General features: G+C 43.1%; 5 protein-coding genes across 5 annotated transcripts; 1 reads left to right on the forward strand and 4 right to left on the reverse strand.

Moving 5' to 3' along the window:
• Positions 1-689: 689 nt before the first annotated feature.
• Bfra_006055 (putative malate dehydrogenase protein) lies at positions 690-2369 on the reverse strand. The gene is made up of 4 exons (XM_037336428.1): positions 2221-2369; positions 2008-2125; positions 1114-1904; positions 690-1038 (listed from the first exon to the last, which is right to left on the reverse strand). Exons 1-4 carry the CDS (start codon positions 2287-2289, stop codon positions 991-993), a joined length of 1026 nt encoding a protein of 341 aa, XP_037191638.1. The 5' UTR covers positions 2290-2369; the 3' UTR covers positions 690-990.
• A 1181-nt stretch (positions 2370-3550) lies between these two features.
• Positions 3551-5022, forward strand: Bfra_006056 (putative endoglucanase family 5 glycoside hydrolase protein; the record flags this gene model as incomplete). The annotated part of the gene is made up of 2 exons (XM_037336429.1): positions 3551-3913; positions 3961-5022. 2 exons carry the CDS (start codon positions 3551-3553, stop codon positions 5020-5022), a joined length of 1425 nt encoding a protein of 474 aa, XP_037191639.1.
• A 531-nt stretch (positions 5023-5553) lies between these two features.
• Bfra_006057 (uncharacterized protein) lies at positions 5554-10181 on the reverse strand (the record flags this gene model as incomplete). Its single annotated transcript, XM_037336430.1, has 2 exons — positions 5554-9672; positions 9771-10181. 2 exons carry the CDS (start codon positions 10179-10181, stop codon positions 5554-5556), a joined length of 4530 nt encoding a protein of 1509 aa, XP_037191640.1.
• Positions 10182-11109: 928 nt separating this feature from the next.
• Positions 11110-16383, reverse strand: Bfra_006058 (putative tat pathway signal sequence protein; the record flags this gene model as incomplete). Its single annotated transcript, XM_037336431.1, has 15 exons — positions 11110-11813; positions 11866-12225; positions 12276-12314; positions 12361-12754; positions 12810-13712; positions 13765-13862; positions 13916-14004; positions 14059-14335; positions 14391-14454; positions 14505-14661; positions 14710-14833; positions 14883-15338; positions 15393-15590; positions 15642-16217; positions 16284-16383. 15 exons carry the CDS (start codon positions 16381-16383, stop codon positions 11110-11112), a joined length of 4539 nt encoding a protein of 1512 aa, XP_037191641.1.
• A 574-nt stretch (positions 16384-16957) lies between these two features.
• On the reverse strand, positions 16958-18119 carry Bfra_006059 (uncharacterized protein; the record flags this gene model as incomplete). The annotated part of the gene is made up of 4 exons (XM_037336432.1): positions 16958-17361; positions 17413-17427; positions 17567-17779; positions 17855-18119. 4 exons carry the CDS (start codon positions 18117-18119, stop codon positions 16958-16960), a joined length of 897 nt encoding a protein of 298 aa, XP_037191642.1.
• Positions 18120-19095: the final 976 nt, after the last annotated feature.

Here is a 19095-nt window from a genome sequence, read left to right on the forward strand (position 1 = left end):
AAGAAAGGAAGAAAGGAAGAGGAAGAGGGAGAAAGAAAGGTAGAAGAAAACCCCGCTTGATATTTTTGATGTTTTAATATTTTAACATTTTAACATTTTGTGTTTGTTGGTGGGGTGGCTGGGTAGTAGGTAGGTATGTAGGTAGGTACGTACATACACATGATGAACCTACCAACCCAGTAACTAAGTACTTCTTATATTTTATTTCTTTTTCTTTTTCATTCTCCATTCTCCATTCTTCATTCTCCATTCGCTTACTTTCCTCAGTCACTCAGTCACTCACTCAGTCACTCACTCAGGATTCAAACTCAGCTCAGCTCAGCTCAGCAACCCCACCAAAAACATCCACAGTCAATTTCCCTCATCATCGCCCCTCTTTCCCGCGGTATTTCCCCCCTTTTCCCCCCACCCACCCACCAGGTGCTAAAAAGTATGGATGGTATGAATAGATAGTGGAGGATGGAGAATGGAGAACGGAGGGAAGCAGTCGAAGAAAAGAAGTCGGTTAGGGCGGGATTCGGAACGGGTGGGTGGATGGGATATGAAATTGGATGCATCGAGATTGCAGAAAGTAAATGGCGATTAAAAGTACAGAAGACGATTGCACGGGGTTAGAGAAGGAGGGTAGATTCTCATTTTCATGACTAGAAACTTACTTTAAATGCAAAGAGCCAACAGAAATATATCAATAATAGAGGAGTCATTTCATTATAATTTTACATCGCTTGCATAATACATTGCCTGAGATCAAAGAGCTGAAATCATGACCAAACATATATCCATCGAATTCATCAAAAAAATCGAAATCTTATCTATATTCCTTCATTTCATCATACGTGTACATACATGCGAAAAGAAAGCGCTAGTATTGCATTGGAATTGAGGAACTCAAAGATTCATTGTAATATTCATTTCAGGAATTGAGGTTTGTTGAAAGGTGGGTATTTTCGGACTATTGATCATAGGGATTTTTGGAGAGATTTTTTGAGTTTAGTTTCCTGGGTTCTTGGCGACGAATTCAACACCCTTTGCGATGTTCTATGAGAAAGACACGTTAGTATTAAATCCAAAGGAAATAGAAATGAGCCTCCTCAGTATCATGGGAAAACGAACCTTCTTCAAATCGGCCAAGCATGCCTCCAACAACTTCTCCTCAGCAGCATCAACCTTTCCGACTTCCAAGATCTTTTGAACACCATCTGGTCCCAACTCAACCTTGCTAGCGAAGAAATCAACACCTTGATCCTTGTACAATGGGCTGTCAACGAAAGTTGGCTCAACAACACCAGTCTCTCCTTGGGAAGCCTTCAACAAAGATTCGGCCATACGGGCACCAGCCATAGCCATGGAGAGGGTAGCAGATCCAGCACCGTCCTTAGCTTGAACGACTTCATCACCACCGAATTGAACACGCTTGAGAAGGTTCTCGTTACCGACGAGATCTGGGTGGGATGATTGAGAGAAAAGAGGAACAATGGTAACGCCAGAGTGTCCACCAACAACGACAATGTTCTCATCGGCTGGGTCGGACTTCTTGATCTCACTAACGAATCTGCTAGCTCTGACAACATCCAAAGTGGTAACACCGAAAAGTCTCTTTGGGTTGTAAACTCCCTTGGCCTTGAAGATCTCGGCAACAATTGGAACAGTTGAGTTAACTGGGTTGGAGATAACGAGGATGTTGGCGTTTGGTGCAGACTCAGCAGCAGCCTTTGCGAGATCGCGAACAATGGATGCGTTGGTGTTGAAGAGATCATCACGAGTCATACCAGGTTTACGTGGAACACCAGCTGGGATCAAGACGATTTCGGCATCTTTGAGAGCAGAGGCGAGACCAGTTGGTGTTGGCTCATATCCGGTAACCTTGGACTTGGTGTTGATGTGGGAAATATCAGCTGCGACACCTATTTATCCAATTGAACATCCTATTAGCATAACTGTACATCCAATTCCCTTCTTCTTGACTTCATCTCCTCAACAATATATATTCAAGAAATTTCGACGAACCTGGACCTCCACGGATATCGTACAAAGCCAAATCAGTAACGCGGGGGTTCAACTTGAGGAGAAGGGACAATGGTTGTCCAATTCCTCCAGCAGCACCGAGGACGGTAACCTTGGAGAGCTGTATTGTGTATAAAATTAGTTGGGATTCACAAAATGACGGAGCCAAGCCAATGAGTTGAATCAAAAACATCCGACGAGAAAACATTATCTTACATCTCTAGCAGAAGCAGAGAAAGCTCTGGTTTGGACTGCTCCAGTCAATGCTCTTCTTGCGGCGAACATGATGTAAAATATATTATAATTTGATGAGGGGGTGGGAAGGGAGAAAGGAAGAAAGAATGTTGGTGTGGATTAAATATTTGATGAGGGACAAAAAAGACTTTCGGTGGAGAGGAATCTTTTCGTGTAATACTTCATATAAGCTGTTGTTTGTGTTGACCAAGGTTTCCGGCTGGTTCCCGATCGTTGAAACTAAACTTAAATAGGAAAGGCTGCATAATTTTGGTATATCACGTGTTGAAAGTGGACCGAGGTCGGCATTTGAAAGATCTTGGGTTATTTTCGGAGAATTGGCAAGAGAATATGTGCAAGGAAGCAATCTCTTTGAATAGAGCGAGCTATGAGACTTTGAGAGCTTGTCGTCATCATCAATCGATTGAGATGACGCTCCGCTGGCCCTCTGGGGGCCACTGCCGTGGAGGCAGACTATTTTCATCATGATCACACATGCGTTCTGATGTTATACGCACCGGTGCGTTGGGCTGAACATGGATTCAGAACATAGTTCTATCTTTATGTGAAGGTTAATGATATTTTCCCACTCGAAAAGGATTCATTCGTTGAGAGTAGCCAGATCGAAAGACTTGGCCTTATACATTACAAACTCATCACATCTCCCTTCCTCTATCTAGTCACATACTTCCCATAGTTGGGAAGAAGTTTATCTCCCCTATGATCAGACCAAATCTTCAACGTGGATGAAATAGTATATGCCGAAAGTTCGGGTTTCTTCTACATTACAATCCCCAGATGCTCAAACACAATCCAGGGAATTGGCTTGACATTCTCTCGGCAAGCTTTGGATATTGATCAATTGCGTCCCGAAGTCCTTCCGTGTTCCATGTATACCCGAGCCTCCAACCGCTCACCCGAAATATATATCCCACTCACCACTTGACCCAGCAACAATTTTTTACTTCAAGCAAGTGCTTTAATCTTAAGATCTAGTGGTCTGATTGGCACGCTTGAAAACTTATGTCGTTGATCAAATTCTACTCTTGGTTCGGATAAAATGGAGGAAGCGTGGGGGAACACAGGTGGGGTTATACAGGAATAGTAATATTTACAACTTTGAATATCAGCCTAAATGCAAAGATCTTGACTTCAATTACATAAAATGTATAACTATATAAATTTGAGCTTCGAGACATGCGAACTTCCTTTTTATTCTTATGATTGAAGGTTCTTGCAGTAGGGAACTTTTTGTTAGCACTCTTTTTTATAGTCGTACAAGTTATCAAGCTGCTTCTCTCCTGTTTACAACATGTCTAACGGCACCCTTCGCGTAAAAGGCGATCAAATCGTCGACAACTCTGGTAAATCAGTCATCCTTCGTGGGGCTGGTCTAGGAGGATGGATGAACATGGAGAACTTCATCACCGGCTTCCCAGCTCAAGAACATCAACATCGAGCCGCCATGTTAAAAGTCCTCGGCAAGGAGAAATATGAGTTCTTCTTTGATAAATTCCTAGAGTATTTCTTCATGGAAGAAGATGCCAAATTCTTTGCTAGCCTGGGTTTGAATTGTCTACGTTTGCCATTCAATTATCGTCATTTTGAAGATGACATGAATCCTAGAGTTTTGAAAGAAAGTGGATTTAAACATCTGGATCGTGTTGTTGATCTTGTAAGTATATCTCGCACCTCTATGTCTACATACATTAACACAGATAGTGCGCCAAACATAAAATCTACACAATCCTCGACATGCATACTGTCCCTGGTTCCCAAAACCCAGAATGGCATTCTGATAATCCATCAAACTATGCCTCTTTCTGGGACCACAAAGATCATCAAGATCGTACAATATGGCTGTGGTCGCAAATCGCCGCCCGCTACCGTGACAACCCATGGGTAGCAGGCTATAACCCCATCAACGAGCCCTGCGATCCCCAACATCATCGTCTCCCAGAATTCTACACTCGTTTCGAATCCGAAATTCGCCAAATAGACCCCAATCACATTCTCTGGCTAGACGGAAATACTTTCGCCATGGAATGGAAACACTTCACTACCATCCTCCCCAACTGCGCCTATTCACTACACGACTATTCATCCATGGGTTTCCCGACCGGCACCCCATTTACCAACTCCCCCGCCCAAATCGACCAACTCGAATCGAGTTTCCTACGCAAATGCAAATTCATGCATACCCACTCCGTTCCCAGCTGGAACGGCGAATTCGGTCCCGTCTACGCCGATCCATCTCTCGAACCTAACGCCTCGGAAACAAACGCCCAGCGCTACTCTCTCCTGGGCGCCCAACTACAAATCTACGATAAATACCAAATCCCCTGGAGCATCTGGCTCTACAAAGATCTCGGGCTCCAAGGAATGGTAACCACATCTCCCTCCTCCCCATACAATTCCCTTATATCCTCCTTCGTTGAAAAGAAACGCGCGCTCCAGCTCGATTTATGGGGACCCCCTGCTTCCGAATCGTTAGATAAAGCATTAGACCCGCTCGTAAAGTGGATCGAAGAAAATGCTCCAAAGGCCAAAGAAGAATATCCGACAACGTGGGGCATTCAAAGACAAATTTTGAGAGCAGTAGTACAAACGTACGCTGTGAAGAGTTTTTCAGATGAGTTTGCGGAGCTTTTTAGGGGGTTGGATGAAGATCAATTGGATGCTTTGGCGGGAAGTTGGAAACTTGAGAATTGTATGCGTAGAGAGGGATTGAATAAGGTGTTGAGTGATTTTGCGGAAGTGAGGAGAAGAGGTGAGGGAGAGTGAAGAGGTTTTGTGATATAGTGCTGTCGGTCATATATTAGGCTGGTCCCATATTCATTCTGACTGCTTTGTCACTGTTATGATATTATGTATTGCTTGTTTCAAAAGTGAAGCTCGCTTTCCTAAACCTCAAATGAACAAATCAAGGAGGAATCAAAATCCAGCCCTTCCACTTTTCCCACCCCACTCCCTCTACCTCTCCACAGTCTACTGAGATGCAGACAGAGCTTCAAAGCGGATAAGAGGCAGATGCAACGTGTGCGATTAACATAATGGACTTCACCTACTACACGACTAATTATGAACTTGATAATCATATCATCCATTACAAAAGTCGAAACAGAATCAATCATCTTTCATGTCCACAATCAAGCGTTGGAAAAATATCTATCATACGCTAAAGTGTTCCAATTATCTCTCAAGCCCGCTATTCGTATACATGTGTACAATCCGCTGATATTTTCTCAAAGAACAAGAAATAAAGAAATACAGCTAATCGCCAAACCCAGCCCTTTAGGAAAATCTGCCCAATTATCAAAGATTGTACCCCTCTGCTCTTTCTTTTCCTTTACGAGAAGAAAGTACCATCGCCACCTCAATAGTGGGAACCTCGCCTGTACTATCATCTTCATTGTCATCTGTGTCAGCGTATCCATCTTTGTCTATGTTATCTTCGTCATCGTGTACATCATCCTCATCGTCGTTCTCCGTGTTGTCAATAAGAGGCTGGTATTCCTCATCCGATTCAGCAGCGTCAACATCCGTTCTTTCACTCTTACCCTCCCGAAACTCATCTCCCCCCTCGTTATCTCCTGTCTCGCTAGCAAGAGGCTCGAATCCCTCCCCCGTTTCAGCAACTTCCACATCCGACCCTTCACTACTACTCTTCTCACGCTCCTCTCCTTCCCTATCTTTCTTCATCTCATTACCACTCGATGCATTTCCACTATCCTCTTCGCTAATGACCTCATCAATTGGCATCTCATCATTCATCGTCGCACCAATCGCCTCACCCGTTAAAAGATCAATCGCCCCACCAACATCACTTTCACTAACAAGCAAAGCCAAAAAGGCTCTCCGGGGCGGAACACCCGTCACCACCACAACCTGATGCAGATCATTCTCCGGATCCACAAGCAAATTCCTCATATCTTCCTGCTCGAGCGGATTTTCCTCTTGCAGAACTTGAGCCGCACGATCAGCATTGCCAGCAGTAGCGTTGAGAAGATTAACAGCTTCAACACGCGAGGCTCCCAAGTCTCGAAGTCTCCGCATGATTTCTTCGGGAATGGGCTCCTGGTATACATGATCCTCGTTTTGTTCATGACAGTTAGGCATACCGCCTTGCGTAGTTCCCTTACTATCCGTAGTACTAATACTGGATGCATAGGGTGAAGCTTTCGAAGCAATGTTATTCTTAGCCCTCAAGACGTCTATCTTCTCAGTAATGCTACTGCCCTCGTTTCCACCAGCGCCGCTTCTTGAAGATTCACCACGTGTTTCACCCCGAAATGCTTGACCAGGGTAAGGCGCTGGGTATAAATCCGGAAGTGGAGCTAAGATTAGTGAAGACCTTCTACGAAATAATTGAGTATCAGAAGAAGTTCTTGGGAAATCTGCACCCGTCTCGCTCGTATTTCTTTCACGCCTAAAATTCTCACTTGGAGCTGCTGCAAAAGGCCAATTATCCAAGACTCCCGCATCTCTTGCCGTAACCTGAGTGGGTTTGTCAGTATCCGAAGATCCTTCACGCGCGTTAGGAGAAGAAACATCTTGTCTTTGCTGTTGTCCCTCTCTTGTATACCAATTATCAAAGATTTCCCGCACGCGGCGTGCCCTTAATAAATGATTATTTGCGCGTGTAACCAAATTGGGGAAAGTAACGGCATCGCGCGGTTCGTTGCTCAGATCTACCATTTCGCAACTGTTCTGTACATATTGGCGTATATCGTTTACCTCATCGGCGGTAAGCTGTGCTTCGAAGTTGTGCTTAGAACTAGGAGCGCCACGTATGATAGCATTGCGCTTGAACCAGATTTCCTCTTTAAGAGAAAGAAATTTCCACAATGTATCTAAAAGCTCATTTCTGAAACGCCGTTGCGTCTCATGTTCCATCTCATGTTCTTCTTGTTGCCTTTCAGGTCGTTGTCTTGGAACTCGTTCAGGCTCGGAAGACTTCGGAGACTCAATATCTTCAACATGCTCAACATGTTCGGAATGTGCTGCATTTCCAGTTTCCTCCGAAGTATCCGAATCAACCTCTCTAACCGTCTCAATAGTTTGTGCTCCCTGTTCTGAAAGGTTGACGACTTGTCGTGGAGTTTCATTTTCCACAGATTCATCTTTATCTCGACTTTGCTCATCCCCCATTCCTGAAACACCACTGTCATCTCGATGATGTCTTTGCAGTCCATCTTCTATTCCAGGTATATCATTTCTCGTCGCTATTGGAGCAGGTCCCGCTACTGCCCCTTCACTTTCTGAACGATTTCTTAACAATCGGGCGAACCTCAGCCTGTTTTTCTTAAAAAATCTAGCCTCAGTTTCGTTCCCACTCCCTCCTCTTAACTGAGTTATATTCGTCAAATGAATTACTGTCGGTCCGTAGGGCTTGAAGTCAGGCGATGAGTCACAAAACAATTGGCTTTGAGCAATTCGTGCCAAATTCCTTCTTTTTTGTGTTATGCCCTTAGCAACCTTTGTCTTGAGGATGGAATGCGTTATCAGCCGATAGCTTGTCTTTACACTGAGTCTATTCTCTTTCTTTTGAATCTCGTCTTTGAATCCCAACTCATGGATCTCTGTCGGTTCCGATTCTTTATCATGACTGCTGGAGTGATGCTCCTCGGCGCAGTCTTTAGAAAGTAGTCCTTTAATAACATGTGAATTCGGCTCCAACCCTTTTATCTTTGTCGCAATTTTGAGATGGTTATTAAATTTCGGCCATGGATACCGGTACGCTTTTTTCAAGTATGGGCCTCCGCCCGCTCCGGCATGTACAGCATACCGCTCATATATTTGAAATTCTTCTCCCGAAGATTCCCTTTCCTTTTCCCTTTCTTCTCCTTCCATAGTTTCTAACGGCCTCTCAAATTTATCGCTAATTTCTTCACTACCTTCGTACTCATCACTATTTCCAGCCTTATTGTTCCAGGGTTGTTTCTTGTATTTCTCGCAACAAAATTTATCTTTGATAGATTTCAGAGGAATTTCCACCATAGCACGCAACTTATCGCGTTTGTGGGTAGCCTTTGCTGACTTTGATGGGCTATTAATCGAAACACTCTCAGCCGTATTTCTGGGTTTTCCCCTGAATTGCAAATCATTTATTTCAGGGCCAGCGTATGAATACGTAGAACTATTGCTGATGTCGAGATTCTGTGTGGAGCCGTAATGGTATTCTGATTGAGATTCGGCGCTCGAGCTTTCGAGGCGATTACCTTGGGTTAAATCTTCAGGGTTGAGTTTGACGATAGATCTGTCATGGGGATCATTGCCTCGATTGCCGCATATTGTATCAATCCGATAGATACCATCGCAATCGCTTAGATACGTCAAGTCTACCGTTGGATCGTACTCGGGAAATAATTCCGCGGCAAAGCTAGAACCACCATAACCAAGATCTACATCATGCTGAGAGTTGTGATAGGAAGTCCTCTCGGTGATTCTCTTTAAGTATTGTTTGAAACTGTTTCTGTTTGGAGCATCTCCTCCACGAAGATGAGGAAGGCATCTTGAAATAGGTGAAGTTGATTCTTTGACATCTGCTGCGAGTAGAGCATTACAAGGAGTCTCGAAACTTGTTACGCTCCCGACGCCAGCTGAAGCTAATTTTTCCGGACTTGCCTTGGATAGAATGCTTTCTGAAATGGGAGAAGCTGCTTCCTCACTGTCTGGTCTGGAATCAACTTCTAGAATGAAGCTCTCTACCACGGCAGGGCACTGCGAAGCTCCATTTAGCTCGGTTTGAACCCATGGCCATTCAAAAATTGTACCAGAGTTGTCATTTTGCAAAGGGTATGAACATGACTTCTTTTTGGTATCTTTTCGTTCCGTCTCAACTTGTTCTACCCAGTCTTTGACCACCTCAAAGCAATCCGGGGTTAGTTTTATATATATTGAGACTCCACCTTCATCTGAATCATTAGAGTTAGTAGTTTCTATAGGCTCGTCCTTCATAGTGGCTGTCATGTGTGTAGGTATTTGATAGTTGAAATGCTTATCATTGGCCAGCATCTGCATCTTCCTCATCTGGTGATCCTGCATCGTTTGCTCATCAGTTGCTAGCTGTCCCTTAGCAGCTGCTCTCATGTTTTGAGGTATTAGTGGTTTCTGTATTAGCTGTTGAGATTGCCTATTGAGCTCTTCAGAGAGTTCGGAGAAAGCTGATTTTACATGAGGCTTTTCCCCTGAGCCATTGTTTGATGTCGAATCCGAACTGGATTCTTGCGCAGATGTTGAGGGTTCATGGCAATCTCCACGTAGCTTAATACCACTTAATCGAAGACCGATTGAAGTAAATTGCGCAATTTTTGCATCAGCTTCGCTACAGGGAGTGGAATTGGCATTTGAAGGTTCCGTAGAGTTTACTTGTCGAATTGAATACCCATTGAATATGCGAGGCCGAGGAATGTAATGGAGTAGTTCATCGTGCTATCGATACGGTATCAGTGAGCATTCTAAGCTAATTAATAGGTAATTTCATCAAATCCGACTTCAGCTGAGACAAAATCTGGAGCAAAAATACTTACATTCACCAATCCACGAACGTAAGAGCCACTACCTGGCAGGAACCGAGAAGTACCCACGGAAACAGGACATCCTTCGAAATGTCCCAAATTACAGGCAAAATCTCTCAAAATGTCCTTCAGTATTTCGTCAATTAATGGTATATATTCTGCCCCTTCGAAATTTAGCTCGACGTTAATGAATTTCCAAGGATGAAGTTTGTGTTTTCTTGTCACTATTTTAAGGGTGCTGGATATGGATTGCTGGAATCTTGCATTGGAGAGCTTGTTATGGCTTATTGTCTTCCTTAAAGCGTGTATTGCTCTCGAAAGTGACGAAGAGGCGAATGTTAGATGAACAACGATCTCTGATAATTTGGGTTCCGTCAGCAAAGCACAAACGGATGGTCGGGCTGGGCTGGATCGAAACCCCATATTAACTAAATATTCTAATCTTTGCTAAAATGTTTTATGTAATAACGACAGTGATAATAAAGTAGCTATCTATGGAAAGTAAATAAATGTTCTTGAATATTGAACGAGCGTAATGATTGTGTGAATGGTGATGATAATGAATGTAATTGAGCTTTGCAATGTTAGCATGAGAAAACTACCTCTTTTCGCCGTTCGTTCTTACCCTACCTAGTTGTCGTTCAAGATAGTGATGAACACCTGAAATAAATCATACCTTCGCTCCTTCGTAATCCAGAGATCTTCTCAGCAAATGATTCTTAGAATGTCACATCAGTAAGAACATCGTGAAAGATCTGTTATATGATTACAGAACTTGTATGGCTGTCGTCAATCCAAATATGTGAATGTAGAGTAATAGAGGCACCTGTACTCTCATCTTACCGTCAAATACTCAAGGTGACTTGAGCTCAGTATAATCATATACGGGGACTGTTTCTTTTCTGCCGTCATAATGGATCACGGAAACACATCACAGCTGTTAGGACTTGTAGATATTGACTTTGTACCCCATGCACTAGTTCATAGCCAGCAGACATCACCATACCAAGATAATTTTAGGCAAATACCCATCACAACGATTCTTTGAAGCAACAATCCCCAGCATCTGTTTCTGAACCCATATTAGTCGAGTCCCAGTCATCGCATCCCATCATTAGCTAGTTTTTTACCCAGATACTCCTAAATAAAGCCATAGCCAGAAGCTAAAAGCAAAGACCCGTCCTGAACCACCATTATTCTGAAAGTTTTGTCATATCTGTAAACACCGCCCTAGTAGTAAGAGAAAGAAGCAAACATCTTACAAACATCTTACAAACATCTTGCAAATATCTTACAAAAATACAATGTAGATGATGGTTTGATGAGCAGGAAGGCTAAAACAGATAGTTGTCTAGGCGGAAGGGAGCTCAGAAGTTTCGGTCGAAGTAGCTTCGGTCAAGACAGCTTCTTTTGGGGTGACTTCAGCAGGAGGAAGAATAGCAGAAGAAACTTCAGCAGCTGGAGCATCAACATCCATCTTAGAAGGTTCTTCTTCAGGAGCTTCTTGATACGTTTCAGATTCCTCGTGATTGCCGGTCTCTACATCCATGGGCTGCTCATTTTTGACAGCAATTGCCTCTGTCGCATCATCTCCTTCGACAAAAACGTTAGCTTCATCACCCCGAGCTGCACTGCCTTCGGCAATTTTATCACTCTTTTCGCCACCTGATTCTTTGGCTTTGGCATCCTTCATGGCCTCATCCTCTTTCAAAGATTCAGTCTCTTCAGATCCTTCATCCTTCACGCTGTTGAGAACCTTCTCCGCTTCATCCTTTTCATAGGTCTCCAGTGCACGAGCAATTTGCAATCTCATGTGACGTTCCCATTTTGGCATTACTTCACCACCAACTTGAGCACCATTGAGGACCTGCAAATAGTCTCTGCGCATAAGCAAATAAACTTCGTCGGTCTTGTTATTCATACTCTCTTCAACTCGTCTACACATCTTATTAAGACTCGTTTTGACTTCATCACAGCTTTCTTTGAACATAGAGTTGCGTTTATGATCAATTTGAGCACGCATATGATCTTTCATGCGCATATACATGCCAGCTCCTAAACATAATATTAGTGCCAAAATGAATGGGAAAGCAAGATTTCAACGTACCTTTTTCACTAGCACAGTATTGATAAGAAGGTGCCAAGTTCCTAGCTATTACAGGCACAAATTCTCGATTGGCATCACGTTGAAGATTGTTAATAGCTTCGACCATTTCCGTGGTTAAGATCGAGAACGTTGCTTCGTAAGTTCGGAGTTGTTGAGACAGCATTGACAAGCCAGCAATTCCAGAACCATTTTTGCGGCTTCTACTCTCAACTGCCTGATGAAACTTCTTCAGAATCAGATTGGCGTTTGTAGTGAAACTACGCAATACAGAGGGAAGTCTTCGGGAAAAATTCTTCTCCCAATGGCTTGCCAGGTATTTCATGATTGGCTCCGTCAAGTCGCTATTGAAATCATATGTACCTTGGGCCGTCAGTTTTAGCTTCTTTGGAAACTATAAGATGAGGTCTTACCACTCTTGTTTCCATAAACTCCATCTCTACGAGTAACAGCTAGTATCGTTAGTGAGGTAATATTATTCGTCTGGAGAGAACTTACCCTTGTATGTCTGGAAATGCAAACCGCCGGCTGCACGATCCATTTTGTTGACAGGAGAGCCCCATTTCGCAACAATTCCAGGGGCTTGGTCCGCAGCCAAAGGGATTACTTCGCTAAACTTTTCGAAAATATTCTCGGTTAGGGCGTCTTTCATTTCCATAACACACTTTCCTACAGCCTTATCGAGGCTTTCCTCTAATTCCTTTACGTTTTTCTGGAGCCAGCGCGCCTCCGTGGCCTTTTGCGAATCTGAAAGATTGACATTGGTTCCATCATTGCTGGACCATAAGGACAAGGACAACACAAGCTGAAGAAGGGAATTTAAAAACCTACGGCAAGCAGCACTTCGACCAGCTTCGGTGAGTTTCTTGCAGTGCGCTTGAAGTTGTGGGATCTAAAGAATCAATTATCAGTTGTTCATAAGTTTGAGGGCTACAAATTTAAAGTACCTCGGTTTCCTGGACATTACGAAAGCCCGGGATTTTGGCGTCCTTTTTCAATCTTCCATTCAACTGTTGATAAGCTCTGCTACTAACGCAAAACACAGGAAGGCTGCGAGCTACAGCGTCATAATCTCTGATGTCCTCATCCGGGTTGAAATTTTCGGCATCTTCCTCTTCAGCATTTTCCATGTCGAGTTCCTTGATACCAGTTGCAAAGTCTTGTTGGATAGCGGTCTTTGAATAATTGTTGCGACCATCAATACAGATGGCTCTCATTCTGGTGTCAATTTCCTTTCTTTCCGCATCGAACCCCTTCAATTCATTCTTGGCATCTTTGATTGCAAGTTCAATCGCAACCTTTTCCTTACGGGCTTTCTTTTTGGTGTCCTTGAGCTCGTCAATCTTTTGCTCAATATCTTCGATTGTTAAAGGTTCGCCTCTGTTGAGGTCATCTTCCTCAACCTCGGTCTCATTATCAGAAACTTCATTTTGTACTTCCCGGTCCTCATCCTCATCATCATCATCATCAATGAAATCATCGTCATCATCTTCGGATTCGGATTTCTTCGACTTCTTGCGCGACTTCTTTGGTGAAGAAGATCGCTTTCGCTTGGGAGATTTATCAAGCTTAGCTTCGGGAGCGTAGACTGTCTTACCCGCATCTAAATCTCGTCTCAGATCATCCCAAATATCTAGGCTCTCGTCTGCATCGTGATAGATATCATTATAAACGGCCATGCTCTCTTTTAATTCTGCAATTTTTGCGTTAACTTTGTCAACTTCCTTGTCAATTTGGTCAATCTTTGCGTAATCTTCTGTCATAACGTCCTCAAGACCCAAAGAATCTGAAGCTTCGAGGACAGAAATATCATCAGTCTTGGAGCATATAAACGTAATCCGCGAAAATTGCTATTTATTGATTAGCATCTGCGAGCTGGGAATATTTATCACATTGGCTTACCCCATCATACTTGAGTTGGCGTTTGAACGATTCTCCCAAGAGAGACTTCGCAGCTTTATCGTCAACTGCACGATTGATAGGCGCACAAACCCATAAACCTGTTATCTTATCAGAAAATGGTCACAAAGGAGGCTCGGAATTGGAGTAATACCGGTGCATTGTTTCATGTAGCCAGCTGCCACAGCGGCGCGAGCTGCATTTGAATCGTGAACACCAGGCAAGTCGACAATAACAGCTCCACTAATAATCAATAAGCTTTTTGAAAGAACGCATAGTTAAGGTTCAGGTACTCACGTAGAGAGAGCGTCGGCTTTTACAAAGATCCTCACAACTTTGATCAAGGGCCAAAATTCCATAGTCTTCTTCTCTTTCTTCTTCTCATTAGTTTTGCCTTTCTCTTTGGTAGACTTTTCTTTGCTATCAACGAAACGTTGAAGTTCCTTGTAGAAGAATTCTGGAGACGGCTTCTCAATGGTCTTGGTAGTTCCAAGAACTTTGCGAACATCGAATTCGGCTAGAAGCTCTTCAACGGTGGATTTTGCTAGCATTTCATGCGTTCTGTTCGGGTAGACTAATGAACAGGTTTAGAAAGTTAATTGTATAGGATGGGTTATTTTTTTACTTACCCGCCTTGATCTTAGCATATGCAATTCCAGCTTCGGTTTCTGCATTAGAACAATCTCGTGAGACCTGATAAGAAGTTAGAGACATTGTTTAGTAACAGTTGATTCTTTCCTTACATTGCCAGAAACATCAATCAACTCGTTCAGAGAAAGTTCAAGGTCTTTCTCCCAGTCAGATTCTTGAATAAATTCAATCTCTGCTCGATATTTCTTGTTCGGGTCATCAATAGAGTTCCATGACATTTCTGTAACAACGGCGGTACAAGCGCGCATACTAGAGATTTATAAGCATGCCAATTCCTCAGCGGAACGGGAAACATACCAATTGGTGGGCACTAAGCGTTCTTCATCAAGCATGGCATTAATTACACTACTCTTACCTGCACCCGTGTTTCCAACGACGCCGATAATTGCAGGTGTATCAACAACTTGAGCTTGTAAAGTTTCTTCAGACATAATTAGGATTGAAGAAAGCAATATACTGGCACCACTTACCGATTTGTTGCAGCCAATGGCTTGTGTCTTGGTTTCCCTGAGCTTCCGGTACCTGAAGGTGCTTTTTTAAACCATTGAGGAAATCGTTTGTTTTCTTTACCTCGTCTTCCAATACTTCTGGTGAACTATCATCCATGAGTTTCTGAAGTCTAAGCTTTGCGAGTTCGACAGTCTGTGGTTCTGGTTCTGGGCTTCCATTTTCATCTTTGGTCGCCAAGTCGTAATCTGCGGGCCCCATTGAGGTTTCATCTTCAAACATGGAGGCACGAGAGCCATTGGCTGAGAGACTGGGACTTCCTGGAAAGGGCTTGGTATCAACAGCATATCCAGGCGAAGGAGGGCCATAATTCGATATGGGAAGATTCGACTTTTGGGCATCTTTTGTTGAATAGTACTCACAGGTTTGAGCTGGCATTTTATCCCAGGTTCTACGCAGGGAGGAGTCGATCTCAGCTACTTTATAGTTAGTATAAGCTGGTATGGGATATTTGTATTTAGAGCAGAAGTTACCAGGTGTTGCACTTGAGCTTGTGTAGTTCCCACGGTGTATTTCAGCAAAGGACTCAAAACCTAGGAGGTCATTCGACGCAGAATAATTGCCCGGTGAGGGTGTATTGTTGGCATTTTTCGGAGCTTTTGATTCCCAGAATTGGCGCGACGCGGGCGTCAGAACAGTCCATGACTTTTTCAAAGCAGACTCAATAGAAGCTGTTCTCGATTAGCTTACAAATATACAGATTCTATCAGACTATGACCTACCAGGTGTACCTTTGGATTCCCAATAGTTTTTACGATGAGCGTCAGCGAACACCTTATAACCAGGAGTGGGTTCTGACGGAGGTGCACTTAGTTGAGTTGAACCTGATCCTAAAGGTCCAGGGGTTGGAAACTGTCCAACTTCAGGTCCCGAACGGGAGATGGCAGGCGTGTTGAAGGGGCTTGGAGAGATATTTGAGACAACTGATTCTGCCTTCACCGTAGCCGGTGTCGGTTCAGGGTCGGGCTTCAATTTTTTCGGCGTCTCAGATGCGGAGTGCATGCGATTTTGTATTGCATCATTGATTGATTGTAATGGCGTTCGTGTGGTTTCAGAAACACTATCTCCAGAGGCAGTTGTCGTACTCCAAAAAATGATAATATCATCATTAAAATAGTTGAGTTGTCGCATCTGACTTGTCAACGACACCATGTGATGACCTTGGTGAAGTAAAACCGCAACCCCGCATTTCTTGTGAAATGCTTTTTGTACTTTCGCAACAGTGTGTTTGCCTTTAACCTTGAACCAATGCAAATTTTCCGAATCCAAATTTGAGAAATTCTTATCAGGCTCAAGTACTGGGTGCAAATGGACCAATCAGCAACTTAGACATTTAACAAACAGCAATATAAGTAGCAACCTACTAGCTGCCCAAAATTCGCCCGGCTCTCTTCCAGCTTTAGGTGCCACTGCCAAAGCTTTTTCATGGAATGCACGATGTAACGCGAGCCCATGCTCCTCCATGGTGAGAAGTTTTTGATTGAACTTTGACAATGTCTTGTCTTACGTTGCGGGGTAGCTGGGGTTAGGTCGATGAGGAGGGATCAATCAATGCGAGATACGAGATACGAGATTGACCTCAACCTTTCATATCCACGTGGAAAACGATCCGTAAGCAATAAAATCTCAGAGTGGGCGAAGACGTATCGAATTCTGATTTTGATGAGGATTTTGATGAAGGGTATAATTGAGAAAGGAATAAATTGAGTATGAGTCCCAGTCCCAGTCCAAGTCTTGTAAGTTCGTTTTGTTGAGACTTTGTCTTTGATAAGGTTTACGCGACGTGACGTGAACGCGTAAGGTATGAGGGGCAAGCAAATGAAACTAACAAGGATTATTGATTGCGAAATCACATGATAAAACATCAACGACTTCATCCCTCGAGCCGCGTTTGTTCTGCATTGCTTTACTACCTCGGCTTCCCGCATTTAGTAGTTCACGAGCCCTCTTTACCCTGATACCGTGAGAAATTCGTTTAATGATGGCAATACTTATATCCGTCTTAGAACTAGGCTGACATGTCTCCTCCCATCAACTATCAACTGCGGAACTCATAGGTGTTAAATGGCCAATGAGTACCCTTCTTCAATAGAACCAAAGGTCCATGATATCTTCTCATCTCAGTCGCAACGTCCCAGATCTGGTCGGGTTGTTTCTGTGCACATCCCCAAAGCCGCTTCATGCAATAGATTTCTTCCTTGCGCGCAGCATAAAACCAGGTGAATATTGAAGTAGCTGCAACTTTTAATCTGCCATCAAACACTGTGCTTGTATCTGTTTCGGATAAAACTTTGAGATCAAAAGTCGTGTCGTATGCCCATATCCACGGAGTAATTGAGCTACCGTTGAATGAAGCGACTACCTCAGGCGTGACGAGAAGGAATGTGTTTTGTAAAATATGCTGATCGGATTGAGTCTTGATTTTAACCACGTCTTGAAAAACTTTATGACTTGTTAATAGTAAGGGTGTAAGTATGGGTTTTGAAGTCATACCTGTAAATACTTTCACTGTTATTTTCATCAACAAGTTGATCATGCCAAATCAGTTTCCTTGTCTGCTTTATCTGCTCGCCCCCTACCAGCCATGAATTACCGGTATACAATGCATTTTCAAAGCTTTTGCTAAAATTCTCCTAAGCCTCCTTACTGCAATCAGTTCTTGCATCTCTCAAGATCACAAATCCACAAGAAGACTGCATATCGATGGCAGTAAGAGGCACTGATCGGCCAATCAATCTCTCTACCCATGCGCATGACTTCCCGCCATCGTCTGCGGCTTTTTGTATTAAAACTTTCATAGATTCGTTCCGCAACTTCCCCAAGGAGCTAGCCCGAAGAGTCGCAGCTGTCAGAACAACGTCTTCATGTGGCGTCAAAATTGCAAGTTCAGCATCGATGTTAGCCAATTGATTTTCAAGTGGTCAGATCATCTTGCTTGCGGCCAGAGCCTCTGAATTATCCCAAATATGATATCCATGTTGAATCAATCGGCATTCTTCCATTGTCAAAGACTCTGGATTCTCAAGAACCTTCTTCTCAAATTCATCGGGGGACATTTCGGTGATCTCAAGACAGTTTGAAAGCTGAGTTTTGGGATCAACAAGTCCAAGGATATTGCGTCTCTCCTCATCCGTGGTTTCCTCCGGAGTCTGAATCGCTTTTCGCCACAGCGCTCTATCCTGTTGTGTTGGTAAAACCATGACGAAAGCAAGAGTGCGTGGGCTTCAAACTTTCCAAAATTCTATGTAGAAAGGTTAGGAACTTGTTTGTTTCTCCACTGACATATATGAGCTAACATTTTTTTCGAGTTTAGACTAAGATGGAGGTTTCAAATGGGAAATCAGAACAGCTGGTTGATCGAAATTTGATAGAGACCTGAAGAAATTGTTGAAGAGTTGATTGATATTACCCAGGTAGGTATTTAAGATACTAGAAATTGTGTCAATCTCAGAAAGCTGGTGCTAACAAACGGTGGCTGATGTTTTGAATTCACTATTACTCTTTGTACTGTACATGAGCTTTCTATGATGCAAGACACTCTAAAGTGAATGAAGCGAACAATTTTTGGTGGGGTAAAAAATCGTGTCACGCAGCTCTCGAACACAATGCTTGCGCTTGTTAAATCCCAACCATGAAACATCAATAGGTCAATGAGTACGATTATGTATATTCATTTTTCAATCTCAAATAGGGATTCATCTCTGAATTTTACATGTTGGTCACCATCCGCTTGGCTTCCTCTTTTGTGAACGTTATACAAATAACCATGTGTGTATGTATGATTTGAGCTCTAAGATCATATCTAAGGTTAAATTTGACGCCGTGAATACTACTTTCCATTCAAACAACATATCATCATGAGAATACTTCATCAAAAGGCTCACTAACGTACTGAATGTTGTGGCCAACGCAAACACCTGGCTTTGTGGGAAAATTGATCATTTAATGCATCACCTGGAGGTGAACAAAAGGTGAGTTGTCGTGAATTCTTCTAGGATAGTATTACATGATTGTCTATACTTGAAACGGACATTGATACTTGCACATCTCTGTTCGATTTTAGCATTGTTACTTCAATATCCGTACTTGAATCAAGCACTGGCACTTGAATGTTCATACTTGGATTAGACATTGATGATTGAACGTGTCAACTCGAATCGAACATTGAACTCCATG

This window comes from Botrytis fragariae, assembly GCF_013461495.1.
Source record: "Botrytis fragariae strain BVB16 chromosome Unknown tig00000075, whole genome shotgun sequence".
Taxonomy (NCBI): Eukaryota; Fungi; Ascomycota; class Leotiomycetes; order Helotiales; family Sclerotiniaceae; genus Botrytis; species Botrytis fragariae.